Here is a 19,122-nt window from a genome sequence, read left to right as displayed (position 1 = left end):
AAATACTGTTTACATAGTTTTAAAAAATAAATACATTTTTAAATGTTGTCTTGTCTTGTTTGAGAACGGAGTCAAATGATCTGACTCACTAAAAAGATCCGGAATTCACATCAGCTAGAGAGGTCGAATTTTACTTCCTAGAAGGAAATTTCCTTGTATGGACTCTTATTTTTTTCCACTCTCTGACGTAATTAGGGGGCATGCTCTGAGGGAAGGAGGTGTGGTGTGTGAGCATTACGTCATTTAACTAATCCTGTCGACTCAGTAACACCACAGAAACCTGCAGCACTATGTAGGGCCAAAGTGCATTTTCTTAAATAATGAAGGAACTTTATCTATCTATCTATCTATCTATCTATCTATCTATCTATCTATCTATCTATCTATCTATCTATCTATCTATCTATCTATCTATCTATCTATCTTCCCTTTTTTTCGCTGCTCCCGTTAGGGGTCACCACAGCGGATCATTTGTCTCCACACTACTCTGTCCTCTACATCTGCCTCTTTCAAACCAACTACCTGCATGTCTTCCTTCACCACATCAATAAAGCTCCTCTTTGGCCTTTCTCTTTTCCTCCTTCCTGGAGGCTCCATCCTCAGCATTCACCTACCGATATACTCCATGTCCCTCCTCTGCACATGTCCAAACCATCTCAATCGCGCCTCCCTCACCTTGTCTCCAAAATGTCCCACTTGCGCGGTCCCTCTAATAAACTAATTTCTAATCCTGTCCATCTTCGTCACTCCAAATGAAAATCTCAGAATCTTCAGCTCTGCTACCTGAAGCTCCACCTGCTGTCTTTTACTCAATGCCACACTCTCCATTACTTTGCACTGTTGACCCCAGTTACCCAAACTCATCCACCTTCACCACCTCTTCTCCCTGCAACCACACCACTCCACTGCCCTCCCTCTCATTCACACACATGTACTCTGTCTTATTCCTACTGACTTTCATTCCTCTTCCCTTCAGCACGTACCCCCACCTCTTCTCTACTTCTCTTTTTTTCTCATCTATCTGACGATCCCAGTTCTGTTTTGCCAACCTCTTTCTCCTTATGCTGAGAAAGCTCCTGCACTTCCTGATTCCACCATCACGTCTCTTTGTCTTCCTTTCTTTTTCCAGATGCCACGCCGAATACCTTTCTAGCTGTCTCCCTTATCACTTCTGCAGTAGTTGCCCAATCATCCAGCACCTCTTCACCACCACCGAGCCCGTCTGACCACTTCCCTGAATCTTACACTACAGTCTTCCTCCTTCAGTTTCCACCATCTTATTCTTTTTTCAGTCCTCACTCTCCTTCTCTTCTTCTTTACCTCCAAAACCATCCTACAGACCACCATCCGATGCTGTCTAGACACACTGTCCCCTGCCAACACCTTACAGTCTCCAATATCCTTTAGCTATGGAGGTGAAGAAGAAGAGGAGGAGGAGAGAAAAGAGGTCAGACAAGGGCACTGTGGTGCTGTATGAGAAGTTGTACACTAAAAGAGGAGAAAAGGATTTGTACTGAGTGGCCAGGCAAAGGGACCGAGGTGGGAAGTAAATAAAGGATGCAAAGTTTATTAGAGGGACATTGCATGTGGGACGTTTTGGAGACAGAGTAAGAGAGGCACGATTGAGATGGTTTGGACATGTGCAGAGGAGGGGTATGGGGTATTAAGTGTGTTACCACTAATTAAGTGTTTTTGTCTCTTTTGGTCTTGCGCTATGTCCTGATGTAAGTGTTTATTTACTGACTGCTGCATGTAATCTCTGTAATACAGCAAAATGCTAAATGTTTTTTGTTGTAGAGTAAAAAATTAGTGTAAAAGAAAGAATTAAGATGAAATGTTTAGTGAAACAAACAAAATCCTATTATATAGTTTATACATCTTTAAAGGATTTAGATCCTATGTACTGTAGCTATAAATAAAGGAAGAGTTTATTTATTAACAGAGATTGTGTGCTTAGATAAATATTTAAAACCACAAAGTGCAGTAGCATTAATAAAACAAGAAGAGATGGCAACCATAACATTTTATTGATACCATGTGATTACCCCACAACACAGTCATGTCTCCCATCAGTATCCTGCCTCTTCACTAAGAAATGAGAAACACACAGTCCATTTGAATTATATTAATGATGCATGAGTATGTGTGATTGACTTGTGATTGATTATGCCTGTGTGTGTTACGGGTGTAATAATTACTATCTGGTCAATATGTCAAGGATGCATGTGACACATAATGAATGATTATTGAATAAATAAATTTGTATTATTAATTTGTTATTACATAATTAATATTAATTTTATTAATAGAACAAAAGTCCCAGAGGTACCAGATTTTGTTCTGGCATGCTACATCACAAATTGAGTACTTTAGGTCTGATTCGTAATTTGCTGTATTTGATTTGAGCGAGGTGATGTGCTGATATAGCCAATCATATTTTTTTAATCTTATTTTAAAATATTGAAAACTTATAAAAAATATACACAATAACATTATTATAAAGAAACAACTTTATTTGAACTTTGTATTTGCAACATGGCACTTTTTAATAAATGAATGACTCGATTACCATCTTAATAAAAATAAATGTTATCAAAGACAAACATCAACGATGAACATGTGCATTTAATTATTTAAAAAAATAGCACAATTTATACGGAGTGAAAATAAAACCTGGTAAAACACACAAACGCACGGATGCGCGCGCACACACACACACACACACACACACACACACACTTAAATATACACACAAATACAAAGAATTACAGACACGCATTCAGACAGACAGACAGACAGACACACACACACACACACACACACACACACACACACACACACACACACACACACACACACACACACACACACACACACACACACACACACAGGAACGAACCCATGAGAAACTGATCAACAGCTCATGCAAAAATTAAACATCGAAACACTTTGTAGAATTGTACTAAGCAAAAATTAATTATTAAAACAATAAATAAAAAAGGCAATAAAAATACTCTAAATTACAATATAAGGGGGATTCATTTATTTAATAATGTGTGAGGTGCATTCATTCTGAGTGTTTGTGTTTTTGTTTGACATGGATGTGAGTGCTATTTCACCTAGACTCGCATGTGCATGTGTGGGTTTTTTTTTTTCATGCGTCTCATATGGTCCAATTATCATCAAACTAGTTAAATCCTGAAAAGTAAATTTTTTGTTTCTCTTTTCTTTAATGGTTAGCGTGCTAAAGCAGTAAACTGCTCTGAGTTATTTGTGTGTTTGTGTGTTTCTTGATGTCCTGGTGTTTATTAGATAAAGGATTGACATTTGTTTTTTGTTTGATGTCATTTTCATTCAGAAGAACGTGTAAAAGATCAGCAGCATGATGCCCATCAGCGGCTCCACGGTCACCATGGCAACGGAACCTAAACAAAATAGATACAAATAAACATTTTAAAGATTGATTGCACTGAAATTAGAGCTTACACATCATGCGATGTATCATACAGAAACCTGATATTCTGCTGTCCTACAGTCCTTTATCCAAGACCCTGCAACATTGTTTTTAAATCTGAGCTGATGATAAGAACAGGTTCAGGGATCACATTTTAGACAGCGATGCTAAAAATATACAAGATTACAAGATTGAGTACAAACACCGGCACTACTTTACAACTAGTTTTACTGAATTGACACAAACTGGCCATCACTATCTACTATATATCTCTTTACTACTCCCCCTCAGCTCAGTGACTACTCCCCCTCAGCTCAGTCACTACTCCCCCTCAGCTCAGTCACTACCCCCCTCAGCTCAGTGAGTACTCCCCCTCAGCTCAGTGACTACTCCCCTCAGCTCAGTGACAACTACTCCTTAGCTCAGTGACTACGCCCCTCAGCTCTGTGACTACTACCCCTCAGCTCAGTGACTACTACCCCTCAGCTCAGTGACTACTACCCCTCAGCTCAGTGACTACTACCCCTCAGCTCAGTGAGTACTCCCCCTCAGCTCAGTGACTACTCCCCTCAGCTCAGTGACAACTACCCCTCAGCTCAGTGACTACTACCCCTCAGCTCAGTGACTACTCCCCTCAGCTCAGTGACTACTTCCCTTCAGCTCAGTGACTACTTCCCTTCAGCTCAGTGACTACTCCCTCTCAGCTCAGTGACTACTCCCTCTCAGCTCAGTGACTACTCCCTCTCAGCTCAGTGACTACTCCCTCTCAGCTCAGTGACTACTTCCCTTCAGCTCAGTGACTACTCCCTCTCAGCTCAGTGACTACTCCCTCTCAGCTCAGTGACTACCCCCCTCAGCTCAGTGAGTACTTCCCCTCAGCTCAGTGACTACTCCCTCTTAGCTCAGTGACTACTCCCCTAGCTCAGTGACTACTCCCCCAGCTCAGTGACTACATTTACATTTACATTTACATTTGCGGCATTTAGCAGACGCCCTTATCCAGAGCGACGTACAAAAGTCTCTAGTAATGAATAAATCTACACTGGTACGCAAGATTACAAGCTTAATATAAATATAAGTATATATAAATAAATATAAATATAAATATAATATAATATAATGACTACTCCCCCTCAGCTCAGTGACTACTCCCCCTCAGCTCATCCAGTGTCATCATCCAGTGGTGCTGTTTTCTCAGTTCACCCCTGATAATTATACGCCTGTTTGATTTTCTTTGCAATGAATCATCTATTTTAAAACCCATGTGATTAGTGAAGAGAAACAGCCAATAAAAGCTCAAGAAGAACTCAAATTTATCTGCTCTCATGTGCTGCAAGTTTCCTGAATCCAGTTTCCTGTTCCTAATTATGATTATCCATCTATTTGTGTCAAAAAGTGAGCCCAATCACAATGCTTTAGTATGAAATCCCAGTTTCTAAAACCCATACACAGAAAAGAACACGATTCCTATCCATTCCAATCTTTTTGAACAATATAGGAACAGACACATAAGAGATCAAATGTGCTTTGGCAGAGAATCTCTTTAGGTGAGGATCTCTCAGTCACAACATGTAAAATATTAAAGTCTTTACTGAAGTGCTCCACCCAGAAGCCCACTATACTGATGTGCTCTTTTTTGATTGAGCTCTTCAGGTCAACAAAACACATTATTTGGCTTTGTGGATAAATCTTGTGCTTTAAATGCGAATATCTGTACAGCGCACACTTTATTATTAAGGATAACATACAGTCTTCTTCTTCTTTCGGGTTCTTCAATTAGGGGTCGCCACAGCGGATCATCCATCTCCATACACCTCTGTCCTTTACATCTGCCTCTTTTAACGCAACTACCTGCATGTCTTCCCTCACCACATCCATAACCCTTCTCCTTGGTCTCCCTCTTTTACTCCTTCCTGGTGGCTCCATCCTCAGCATTCTTCTACCGATATACCCCATGTCCCTCCTCTGAACATGTCCAAACCATCTTAATCTCTCCTCCCTCACCCTTCGAACACAAATCACTCCTGCCACTCTTCTCCACTCACTCCACCCTGCCTGCACTCTTTTCTTCACTTCTCTAACACACTCTCTATTACTTTGCACTGTTGACCCCCAGGTACCTGAACTCCTTCACCTTCTTCACCTCTTCTCCCTGCAACCACACCACTTCACTGCCCTCCCTCTCATTCACACACATGTACTCTGTCTTACTCCTGACTTTCATTCCACTTCTCTCCAGCGCATACCTCCAGCTCTCCAGGCTCTTCTCAACCTGCTTTCTACTCTCACCACAAATAACAATATCTTCCGCAAACATCATAGTCCATGGAGACTCCTGTCTGACCTCGTCCGTCAACCTGTCCATCACCACTGCAAACAGAAAAGGGCTCAAAACCGATCCTTGAGGCAGTCCAACTTCCACCTTGAACCAGTATGTCATTCCTAACTGCACACTTTACTGCTGTCACACTGTCCTTATACATGTCCTGCACCACCCTCACATACTTCTCTGACACACCAGACTTCCTCATACAATACTCCTGCCTAAATCCAATTAAAACTATTTCCCTCCGTCACTGTCACTATGTCATATTGTGATACAGTACCAGTGCATTATACAAAATGTAGCTAGCACAATAATTTTTTGTATGACAATATATTCACCAGCTTGTGAATCTCTGAATCTGTGAGCTCTGTAAACATAAATATAAATATAAAATATGATTTAGTAATTTGATAGGGTTGATGAAAATGGCTTAATATTTGGTATTAAAATACTTTAGCGTTTTGTAGTTTTTAAATAATATAAAATACTTTGTAAGGAGTCTACATGATGACACCATAAACATGTTGCCTCTGATTTGTACCTACTCAGTAGTTGCCCAGACTTGTTGGATTCAGTATAGAAAATTGATCCATATGGAAGAAGGTTGTCAAGGTAAGAAACATGCAAGCTGCCAGTTTTCAAATAGGTGTCCAGTGATCAAAAATAAATATTTAATTGCCTAATTAAAACCCTAATTGAAGTAGCTGTTTAGTAGGATCATGATTTTGCATACCATTGCATGATTGACTGCCTGACACATAATATTAGATTCATTATAAACAAACAAATGATTAATTAGTTACTATAAATACAGGTGCCGTCAGTTGTCTTCTTATAAATGACTGGTTTGACACTGAGTCAGTGTTGCTGATGTAAAGTAGCCCTTTGTTACCAAACATCAATTAACTAAATTAGGATACAATAAGTCATTCGCAAACTTGGCTGGTTACTATTATAGGGATTATGTTCTGTTTGGGAATATTGGTCTCTTAACTGGTTGCATACAGTATCTAACAAAAGTGAGTACACCCCTCAAATTTTCAGCAAACATTTGAGCATTTTCTCTTAAGGGACAATGCTATATAAATGAAACTTGTATATATAATTAGAGTAGTCAATGTGCAGCTTGTATAGCAGTACAGATTAACTGTCCTCTGAAAATAAAATACAGCCATTATTGTCAAAATAGCTGGCAACAAAAGTCAATATACCCCAAGTGATAACAGCTGTACATAGTTAAACCATGCAACGCCACATGTCCTATTCATCATTATTATGTTTTTGTCTGCTTGACAGGACCATACAAATGTGTGTATCTTGCATTAAAGCAGTTAAAATGTGGTGCTGTGAGAACAATTCTTTCATACTGACCACAGGATGTTCAATATGGTACCTTATTGCAAAGAACTTTGAGAAATTAAGAATTATAATTGTTGTTCTCCACAAAGATGCCTAGGCTATGAGAAGACCGGTAACCCCTGAACCTGAGTTACAGTACAGTGGCCAGGGTCATACAAAGGTTTTCTAAGACGGGTTCTACTCGGAACAGACCTCACAAGGTTCAATCAAAGAAGTTGCATCATTGTGCTGTGCGTCAGGTGCAAAAGCTGCTTCAAATAACAGACGTATGAGTGCTGCCAGCTTTGCTTTAGAATGGCAGAAGTGCAACAAGTTGCTTTGGTATTTGGTATTTTATTTTAAAATACATTTTGATGTATCTTTGCCCAACCATGTCTATAACTGAATGCAGGCTATAAAATAGTTCTGCATTTAACCAAGTTCCATTACATCTGTAGAGTGTGAAATAATCATCATGCAAAATACAACTGTTTTGTTGCTCTGGCTATATTTTCTGTGTGGAGAATACTGTACCCACCAGGACTGTACAGTGTTTTCCCAACAACAAACCATGGATCAACCCTGATATAAAGACTCTCCTTAAAGAGAAGAAGAGGGTTTTTAAATCGGGAAACAAGGAAGAGCTGAAAACTGTCCAGAGAGAACTGAGAAAGATCAGGGGGAAAAAGCATGCTACAGGACAAGGATGGAGGCTCAGCTGCATTAGAACAACGGCAGTGGTGTGTGGAAAGGGCATCACTGGTCATTAGGAGCTCTCAGACTGAGAGTGACCAGAAGTGGTTGAATGATATGAATCTATGCTTTATTAGCTATCTGCTATCTGAATTGCAGTCTAACCACTGTGGTGCATTACAGATTAAACTGTCAATATGATCACATATTAAGTCTATATGATCACATATATTTAAGTTTTTTTTTTTTGCAGTTGTCAATGCTGCATCAGCAAACAGCAGCACTAGATAAAATAGTTATGATCAAAACACATACTGTACACTCATAATACATAAGCTTTCTTATATAAATCATCTGTTTCACAATTCAATAATAATAATAATAATAATAATAATAATAATAACAATGCCGTTAAAAGTTTACACTGCAATTTTTTTTGCCCTGACCGGATATCTCAGCAGGAATCAGGAGATATTGCTGTTCAGATTGCGACCTTAACCTTTATGTCTTTTGGTGTGTGTGTGTGTGCAGTGATGTTAAAATCTTTTGTCTAGACATAATTCATTGACAAGTTTGGAGGGTTGGAGGGAGTAAGAATAGATTGAACACACCCTCACACAAATAGACATATCTATAGCTAAATACTTACAGTTTTAGATAAATACACATTCACCAGTGGCAGGCTGCCAGAGCCAGCAAAGGCCTAAACACTGAATTGCTTATGTTTTAATAAATTTTCTTTACCATTAATGTGTATTAAATTATTCCCAATAGTCTATTTTCGGCATTTTTCCGCTATTCGTGCATGTGTGCAAGACCGAGGAATATGTCCTTATTATTTTCTGATGCTCATTTCTAAGTTTATTTGACTAACCCGTAACGCTGTTGCCAAGAAAAAAAAATAATCACGAGTTTTGGAAACCTGTCTGTGCTTATATGATTTCTGTCGAGCTCTCCCTTCACCCAGACTCAACGCGTTACAATGGCTTGTATCTAAACTGTAGCCTACCAAGAAAGTCATTGTTTACTGTCTTCCTCCTTCCTTTCACAACTATTTCTCTTGAGAGTTTATCTTTTGGCATCGTCGTGAGTTTAAAAATCAATACCGATGGAAGTTTTTCTCCCGATGCCGTGCAGCTCAGAACACAGATGAGGTGCGTTTTTTCGTTTCCGTTCGGAAATTTAAATTGGTCTTATGTTATGTCGCTCAGTTTTTTAGCTTAAAGTTTGTGAAACCAGGAAAAACCCAGAAAAAAATCCATAAATTAGCCACTTTGTTGTTTAAGCTGCGGGGTTCAAAATGTGGGAAAAAAGTAGCGGCTTATAGTCCGAAAAATACGGTACATACAATCACATTTTTAAAAAGATGCTTTTTTCATGAAAAACTGGATGTTGTGAGGAAATTTCGGCCCACACAATTCAGGCTTTTTCATATATACATAAAAAATTTTCTTTCCTGTAGCATTTGCACAGAAACACAATTTGCCTTCATTTTAAATCGCCAAGAAAACTGTAATGGACAGAAAAAATACACAGAAAGGCACAATAAACCTAGGGTCATTTTATAAGCTTAATATTGAGGCTTCTGCTAGAGATGTATTTGGGTGGTGCAACTGTGGCTGTGTAACTGGTATAAAAGGTACTTTGACTAGATTTTTGTTTCGAGTTTCCCTTTTATTTATATATTTCTGTTAATGTTTTTTTTTATTTTTTTTCTAAAATTATTATTATTTTTTAATTAATGTTATAATTTCCATATGTGTATATTCATGCTGAAGTAATGAATTTCACGAAATTTCGTTTGAATCATTTTTGTTTAAATATCTAAAAATGTAGAGGAACTTTTCTTTGAGTACTTGTTTGGGGAGGGAGAGTCATCAGCGGGGCACATCCGGGGTTTTTCATCGTGCGTTTTGCGTTGGCCTCAGGTTCACTGCATGAGGCTGGTGGATGCATGCACTGTGCGGTCCTCCCTATAAACAACATTGAGTGTATCAGAGTGGGAGGAGCTGCTACCCCATTTTGAACTGATGATTTCTCCTTATCAACAGATTAAAAAATACCAGATCTCATCGCTAAGTGGTTGTGTGGTCCTTGTGGGTGAGGTTGTCCGTTCCAGACATGCTACAGCTGCACTGAAAGGAGACTTGTTGAATTGTGTTTATTGTGTTTCTTGCTTTAGTAAAAGCATTCATTCTCACTGTGTGATATATCTGTCTGTGATGCAGCACTGTTATATTGTGTTATACTGTGATGGTCTATATATCCTTAATGTCATAATGACATCAAAAAGTGGTGGACTGACTCATATAGGACACCAAACTAGTTGTAAAAAGCATGCCCCGCCACTGATATACACACACCTTAGTCTGAGTGCACCTAAATACACAGTTCCAGCTTAACATACACACATTCAGCTGAAACACTAACTTATCAGACACTAACTTATCAGTGGCTAGCATTTCACTTTTGTTCGCTTCAACCCCATTGGTAGTCACATCGCTGAACACAGTCACATCTACATATACTATACACACACCCAGCCTACAGAAACAATTGTAGCAGCAGCAAACAGATTTAGCAAAAACACATTAATTCAGCTAAACACACACATCTTCGCACACAAACATATACAGCTAAACACACAGATGCAGACAGACACAGACATTCAGCTAAACAAGTATATAAAAAACAAAAAAACACATGACCTTACAGCACACACACACACACACACACACACACACACATGCAATGATTCTAAACACAGATGCAGACAGACACAGACATTCAGCTAAACAAGTATATAAAAAACAAAAAAACACATGACCTTACAGCACACACACACACACACACACACACGCAATGATTTTATTATTAGTCGCATGACACTATAATATAAAATCTTCAGTAGGCTTTGCTACTATTGCTTGCCAGAAGTAACTTATCAGCCGACTAGAGATAACTAGAGATAAGTGAATCCGGATTCATCTGGGTTAAAAAACTTTAAATCACTTGAGTCCTTGGATATCTTGCTACTAACAACTATAAATACAAATTGTAAATTACACCATTTAGTTCTTCTAAGTTGTGGTTAGCAAGTAACTGTAGCTGTAAAAGTAGCTGAATGAGTTGTTAAGGAAACTTCCTTTATGGTCGGAAACATAAGAGACTCAAAATCACGGATCCTATATGAGTCCTCTCTAACCCGTGGGATTCAGCAGATATGTCGGATTTATAGTGCGTAGTGAAATAGCAGGATCTGAGAGAATTCAGAAAGCCCCCTCTAGTGGAAGGACTATTGAAAAAGCAGGCAAAATCCTTATCACTATGACACAAACTGCAGCTAGTTCACTTTTCCAAGATTATAGCGCTCTCTAATCTGCTTTAAGATTACACCAGAATATTTGTCACATGTTGAATTTTTAAGTTGTGTCACATCAGATATTAAAAAACATTAATACTGTTGACTGCTTGCGAGTCTATTTCAGTAACTGCATGTTCTTGTGATTAAGTATTAAGAGAATATTTGCTACGTTGAATGTTACATAGTAAACACTTTAAATAAAGTTATCAGGCTATATAACAGTGGTGAAATTGTGAGGTGCATTTTTGTATGATCTGCAGTTCTGCTTTTTATATTAGCCAACACTCCTTATACAATCCACTATAGAAACAGCTGATAAAAATTTGGCTTTCACTCACATGGCTTAAGGCAAAGCAATGCAGAGTACCTCAACTAACCTAAGGATTAATACAAACTGTAAATTACATCATTCATTCGGTGAAAGTTGTTATTAGCAAGTAACTGAAGCATCAAGTAGCTGACTAAGTTGTTCAGTAAACAGAAACACAAGAGAGTACGTGTCCTGGCTGGGATTCAGCAGGTCGGTCAGTCATGTAATGAAACAGCTGAGGGATTTGTGAGTGGGATTAATGAGTCCACGGATTTAGAAAATTCTAAGGATTCTGTGAATGCCCTCTAGTGAAATTCCATGGCAAAAGAAGGCAGAATCCCTACTGACTCAAAGGACTCGTGAGACTCGTGAGCAGTGTTGGGCAGTGTAGTAACGCGTTACTGTAACGCCGTTACTTTTGACAGTAACTAATACTGTAACGCATTATTTTTTAAATACTGTTACCATATGGTGCATTGTCCGTTACTTTTATAAATTAATTAATTTTGGCTGAAGTGTAGCCTACAGTCTAACCTGTTTACAGCAGTGAAGCATTGTAGGATTGGTGGATGAACCACTGTAAACATGAAGAAGACGGTTAGGGTTAGGGTTAGGGTTAGGATGTTTCCGTTTATTCAGGTCTGTGCGGCAGTAATGGCGAGTCAAGGCGAGAGCAAAATGAGTTTCTCAAAGTGGAAAAATGCTCATTATTTCACTTTAGTTAAACATAAAGACAAAAACTTTGTTAAATATAAGCTGTGTCTTTCTGGTTCAAAGGTCGTATCTACTGCGATAGCAGCAACTCCAATCTCTTGAAGCACCTCCAGAAACTCCATGCCTCGACGAAGCTAGAAGATAACCCCAAGCAGAGGTGGACTTGCTGGTGTGTTTTGGATCATTCTCCTGCTGCAGAACCCAAGTTCGCATCAGCTTGAGGTCACAAACAGATGGGCAGACATTCTCCTTCAGGATTTTTTGGTAAACAGCAGAATTCATGGTTCCATTTATCACAGCAAGTTTTCCAGGTCCTGAAGCAGAAAAACAGTCCCAGACCATCACACTAACACCACCGTATTTTACTGTTGGTATGATGTTCTTTTTCTGAAATGCGGTGCTACTTTTACGCCAGACGTAATGGGACACACACCTTCCAAAAAGTTTAACTTTTGTCTCGTCAGGCCACAAAGTATTTTCCCAAAAGTCTTGGGGATCATCAATATGTTTTCTGGCAATATTTAGATGAGCCTTTATGTTATTTTTGCTCAGCAGCGGTTTTCCTCTTGGAACTCTGCCATGCAAAGTATTTTTGCCCAGTCTCTTTCTTATGGTGGAGTCGTGAACACTGACCTTAACTGAGGCAAGTGAGGTCTGCAGTTCTTTGGATGTTGTTGTGGGGTCTTTTGTGACCTCTTGGATAAGTTGTCGCTGTGCTTTTGGGGTGATTTTGGTCCGCTAAGAAATCAGGAAGCACTTTTTCACACCACTGTATTTTACAAACGAATGCGATCAACTAGCAGTCTGCTGTTTCAGATATTCTAAGGGACTTGCTAGGTTACCTGTCATTCCAACTGTTAATGCTGGAGCATGTTGTGGTGTACATGTCTGACATGTACAAATTGAGAGGAAGAAAGGAAAAGACGGTTTAATTTCAACATAATTTACAGTGCATTCATAAAGTATACAGTCAGACATTATGATGCCGGCTTATGGTAAACTGCTTTAAAATATTTTCACATCAATTTACACACGACACCACATAGTGACTAAGCAAAAACAGGATAACTATTCAGACCCTTTTTTACATTTAAATTTAAATGCATTCCATTACCCAGAATTATCATTTAAATGTCTCTAAATTTTGATTGTAGTCCGCATATGTCAAATTTATTTAATTGGACATTATATGGAAAAGCACAAACCAGTCGAAATAAGGTCAGCTGAAAAGGCATATACAAGCAAAACACAAGTAATGAGGTCAAAGTAACTTCTTGCAAAGATTAGAGAAAGGATTCTCTCAAGATAGATCTGGGAAGGCAACAAGACATTTTCTGCTGCACTGAAGGTTCCTGACAGCACAGTGGGTGCAATAATTCTTAAATAGAACACGTTTTGACTCTCAGACTTGATGTGTATGGAGCTGCATAGCAGCAGAGCAGTCAAAGTGGCTAACCCTTTACACTCAAAGCACTTCTAGCAGACTGGCATTAGCCTTAGCAAGGTTCTCCAGTCTGGGCTTCACCTGTAACAAGGCCAGTTGTGACATCTTGTCTAATCCCAGTCAAGTATTCTTGCATAATTATCTGTTCACTGCTAAAAGCACCTACAATAAGACCATCATAACTAGATCATGAAGGAATGGAAGAAAGTGGCCTGGTCTGATAAATCATGTTTTCTTTTACAACCAAAATAAAAAAATAAAAAAACAGAATGCAATGATTAGAAAATCTATTAAACCCATAATTTATTTACAACACGTTTAATGTTTGAAGTGAGTAAATGTAACATTTTGAAGGAATATATAAGGTAATTATGAAATTAATGGCTGCAACAGGTCTCAATCAAGTTGGAACAGGGCCATGTTTATCACTGTGTAGCATCTCCTCTTCTTTTAACAACAGTCTGTATACATATGGAACTGAGGAGACCAACTGCTTTAGTTTTGAGAGAGGAATGTTGTACCATTTGTGTCTGATGCAGGATTCCAGCAGCTCAGCAGTCTTGGGTAATCTTTGTTATATTTTTCATTCAAGTACTGAGAAAAAGAAATATTTTCATTTGGTGAGAAGTCTAGACTGCAGACAGGCCAGTTCAGAACCTGGACTAGTCTAATAGAAAGCCATGCTGTTGTAATAAACGCACTGTATGTTTTCCTGAAATATGCAAGGCCTTTTCTGAAAAAGACATTGTCCTAATGGAAGCATATGATGCTTTAAAACCTGTATATACATTTCACCATTGATAGTGCCTTTCCAGGTGAGCAAGCTTTACATTCCATATATAATAATGCACTCCCCTACCAACCGAGATGCAGGCTTATGAACTGAACACTGATAACAAGCCAGGCTCTTCTTTAGTCCAGAGGAGGCGTATATATATATATGTATATATATAGGCTATATATATATGTATATATATATATATAGTTTTCTTTATTTTCATGACAATAAAAATTGTAGAGTCACACTGAAGGCATCAAAACTATGAATAAACACATGTGGAATTATATACATAACAAAAAAGTGAAATTAAAATATGTCATATTGTAGGTTCTTCAAAATAGACATCAAGAGAATGCCAAGAGTGTGCAAAGCAGTAATCTAAGCAAAAGGTGGCTACTTTGAAGAACCTACAATATGACATATTTTCAGTTGTTTCACACTTTTTTGTTATGTATATAATTCCACATGTGTTAATTCATAGTTTTGATGCCTTCAGTGTGACTCTACAATTTTCATAGTCATGAAAATAAAGAAAACTCTTTGAATGAGAAGGTTTGTCCAAACTTTTGGTCTGTACTGTATATATATATATATATATATATATATATATATATATATATATATATATATATATATATATATATATACACACACACACACACACACACACACACACACACACACACACACACACAGTATTATATATTGAGGAACATTATTCTGAGATTTTCAGAGATTGGTGAACCTCTGCCCATCTTTACTTTAGAAATACTCTGCCTCTCTACTTACTTACTGTTCCAACCTTTTGTTCTCACTGTCCCACTGTCCCAACTTCAGACATGTTGCAGTCACCAAAATTAAAATGACCCCCCGCCCCCCCATAGTACATTTCCTCAGTTTCATTTTTAATATGTTTTCTATGTTCTATTGTAAATTAAATATGGGGTTATGAGATTTGCTTCTCATTGCATTCTGTTTGAATTTTTTTTTTTTTACTTAATTTTATATTTATTTATATATTTTTATATAATATTATTTTGACCACCTACATTAAGACACAGCCCAAGTTCATGACAATGGTATTCTCAAATGGCAGTGACCTTTTTCAGCAGGATAAAGATTCTTGCGCATCCACAATGCAAAAATTGCTCTGGAATGGTTTGAGAAACATGAAAAAGAGGTCTCCTAATCTCAATCTGTCTAAGTATCTGTGATATGTGCTGAACAGACAATAGATGCCAACATACAATACTCAAACGGTCTGCTACAAATGCCCTGGTGCCAGACACCACAGTGTACAATGAGAGGGCTAGTCGAGTCCAAGCTTTGTTTGGTCAGAGCTGTTGTTTTTTTGGCACAAGGCTGAATTACACAATATTAGGCAGCTGTTTTAATGTTATGGCTAATTGTTGTGTGAAGTTAGAGTACAGAAAATTCTGTATATATTTCTTTCCGTATCACTTTCCCTGTCATTGATGTCTTATTTCTCACTCACTCAGTCTCTCACTGTCTCACACTTTCTCTCTCTCTCTAAAATGATTCTCTTCTGTATGATCTTTCACCATGTGGTGGCACTGTTGCTCCATCACTCACCCGTCTCGTGCTGCTGTCTGTTGGAGGCATTAGCTGTGTGTGGTGAGGCTGTGGTAATGGTTGATAGCGATGATGATGGAGGAACTGCATGGTTTTTTCCCTGATCCGGTTCGTTAGTGGCTCGTGCTGCACTCTTTATTGTCCAGCGGTTTTGGATATGAGACACAGCCTCCTCAGCAAGCATGCTGTCCCGTGGGGTTACACGAAGAGTCGCCTGCACTTTAAAGTCCTGCGTGTCATCCGAGTATAAATCTGACACGCGACACTCATACACACCCTCATCCTCCTTCCTCACCTGCGACAGGCTGAGCTTGTGGGTAATGGCATTTCCCTGCACACGTACCGTCTGAGACCAACAGGACAAGAAACAGTAGAAAGAGTTCATCATTAACTATTCTTACACATGAACAAATTTAGTACTTATTGTACTTATTCCATAAAATAAGTACACCAACCACTAAAACTACACAAGGGAAATGTTCAGTGCACAGTGTGTTTTATACTGTTTAAACAATTCATTATTACACTCAAAGAAAATGAACCTTCATTGGTTATAATGCAAAAATAACGGAACAACTGCTTTGATGAATGACCCTGTACAGTTTTAAGAGTGTGTGATTTGTGAGACCTGCACATCTATCCTGTGTTTAGTATTTATTCAGTCCCCTAATGCAGAGCTGCATGATGACAAAATGGTGAAATAACCATAGTAACCCTAAAACCATCTTTGGCAGTCCATGTTTATTCACACTTACACTGATCTTAGTAGCGTCTTTTGCAGCAACCTGTAACATAACAACACAAATAGTGAGCATCTTCAACACAGCACAGACCATTATTATATTACACACACACACACACACACACACACACACACACACACACACACACACACACACACACACACACACAAACATAGTCCTTAGCTTTATAACAAACCATTAGGTAATGCTCAAATGCGCTTTTTCAAATATAAATATAATATAACGCCATATAAAAGTGTGTGTGTGTGTGTGTGTGTGTGTGTGTGTGTGTGTGTGTGTGTGTGTGTACATATGAAGTGATGAATGAATAGCAAAAGATGAATATAAAGCAAAATGTATTAATGCATGAGTGAAAGGGCTGATGAATGCATTAGTTCAGGACCCAAATATAAACAAATATGTACTCACAGTGAGTGTGTGTGTGTGTGTGTGTGTGTGTGTGTGTGTGTGTGTGTGTGTGTGTGTGTATGTGTGTGTGTGTGTGTGTGTTACCTTGGCTCGGTGTGTGTCATGTGTATCCCGTGGAGTCACCTCCTTTAGGTACCACCACTGAATCTCTAGAGCAAATGGAGACACGCCAACGGCACGAAAAGCACACGGCATTTCCACGTCCTCACCCTCACACACACTCACATCTGTGGGCACTTCTGTAAAGGCAGCTACGACGCACACACACACACACACACACACACACACACACACACACACACACACACACACACACACACAAATACAGTATGTCGATGTACAGCCCAAACATTTATTTTATTTAAATTAACCAAATGAGAACATTTCTAGGTGAGTGCGTGTGTGTAAGGTTGCACTAAATATATTTCTGGAGAAACCCATAAAACTACTATTAAAAGTGCAAAACACACCAGTGTGTGTGTGTGTGTGTGTGTGTGTGTGTGTGTGTGTGTGTGTGTGTGTGTGTGTGTGTGTGCGTGCGTGCGTGCGTGCGTGCGTGCGCTCTCACCCTCTCCGTACAGCAGTAACGGTGTGTTAAGGATGAGACAGTAAAGCCTCCGCAGCTCCATGTTAACAAGCGCGCCGCTGTTTTACTTCCTCATACCGATTATTTGTTTTGATCCTCGCGCTTTTGCATTCCGGTTTAAATCCCACACACTGACAGAGATCATTCAAACCAAAAATCACGAGAGGCCAAAAAATACCCACTATGTGCGCGTGCACTTGCTGGTGTAAAGCTCCGCACTGAGAGAATAATCCCGTGGTTCCCGTGAGAGGCTCCGTTATTTCCCACTGTACTTTATATCCGGTAGGAATCTCACTCCGCTGCGCGAGACTTTCTGTCCGCCCATCTCTTGTCTCTTCCACACACTCATACACACACGCACAAACACAAATACAACACAATAAAACACAGCAGTGCAACACACCACAGAATCCCGTGTGCGAATCCAGACAGTAAATAGCCAGACACACACGCACGCGCACCGCTTCGCCGCTCCGGGAGTCTCGCTTCCCACGTGCGCGCGTCAGAACTCGTCTCAGTGCGCGCGCTCCGAGTCTCCGCTTTCAGAGCTTCACTCGCGCTCCTCCCTCTCAGAAATGACGCTCAATGACGACAAAATGCAGCCGCAATCCTTCTCTAAAAAGATTATCTTCAATGTCTTGGATAAGTGTAAATTTCGACACGGGATCTCTCCAAAGTAAAGAGTACAAAGTGAGTAGTTCCAGAAGCGCTTGGATTTGAGTATGTTATAGTGCACAATATACACACTACACCTTTTCACCTTCATTTTACAAAGTATCTACAAAAAATAGTTTGAGTGTTAAAAAGTGTATTACCTAAGCTACATAAGGCTGGATAAACACACACCATGCCTGTCTTACAACAATTTTGCAATAGTTTTCTTTACAGTAATCCCTCGCCACATCGCGGTTCAGCTCTCGCGGTGTCACTGTAACGCGAGTTTTTACACGGAACAGATGTAATTTTGTTTCGCGGATTTTTCGCTGTATCGCGGGATTTTGCCGTATATAGGTAGCGATGTTGAGTTATTTTAATTCATTTTGCGGTAAAAACAAGCATTTTTTAGCCTGAAAAATTAAGCTTTCAGAAGAGCTGTAATGCTCTTCTTGGGTATGCACTACATTAATTACATCGTCATCATCTTCATCATCATTAGTACTGCACACTAAATTCATAATCATCTTTATCATTCAGGTTGTATCTTCACTGGCGAGTACCTATATTCATTTTTTTGTTAATATTACGTAGGTTTAAAAATATTGAATAAATAATATTATATTATAATAATTATTATTTTAAGGATCCAGGGGGAATGTTTGAAAGATCAACCCGTCGATCCACTGGCGA

At 39.0% G+C, this 19,122-nt stretch overlaps 1 protein-coding gene across 1 annotated transcript; it reads right to left on the bottom strand.

Moving 5' to 3' along the window:
* Nucleotides 1–2,272: 2,272 nt before the first annotated feature.
* Nucleotides 2,273–18,392, bottom strand: vstm2b (V-set and transmembrane domain containing 2B). Its single transcript, XM_083550969.1, has 6 exons — nt 17,758–18,392; nt 17,274–17,440; nt 16,773–16,802; nt 16,018–16,363; nt 2,484–3,425; nt 2,273–2,340 (listed from the first exon to the last, which is right to left on the bottom strand). The coding sequence occupies exons 1-5, from the start codon at nt 17,816–17,818 to the stop codon at nt 3,355–3,357; spliced, it is 675 nt and encodes a 224-aa protein (XP_083407095.1). The 5' UTR covers nt 17,819–18,392; the 3' UTR covers nt 2,273–2,340; nt 2,484–3,354.
* Between the last annotated feature and the right edge of the window lie 730 nt (nt 18,393–19,122).

The sequence above is a fragment of the Silurus aristotelis genome, assembly GCF_946808225.1.
Source record: "Silurus aristotelis genome assembly, chromosome: 9".
NCBI lineage: Eukaryota > Metazoa > Chordata > Actinopteri > Siluriformes > Siluridae > Silurus > Silurus aristotelis.
The sequence above is the reverse complement of the archived record's forward strand: the minus strand, read 5'-3'. Positions and strand labels throughout refer to the sequence as shown.

What these genes read in the sequence shown, in the direction of transcription:
- vstm2b (XM_083550969.1), bottom strand. Translation starts at nt 17,818, where the DNA reads ATGGAGCTGCGGAGGCTTTACTGTCTCATCCTTAACACACCGTTACTG. An exon ending in ATGACACACACCGAGCCAAG is followed by an intron (nt 16,803 to 17,273) that starts GTAACACACACA and finishes GTTATGTTACAG; the next exon opens with GTTGCTGCAAAAGACGCTAC. An exon ending in CAGACAGCAGCACGAGACGG is followed by an intron (nt 3,426 to 16,017) that starts GTGAGTGATGGA and finishes TATTTTGTTTAG; the next exon opens with GTTCCGTTGCCATGGTGACC.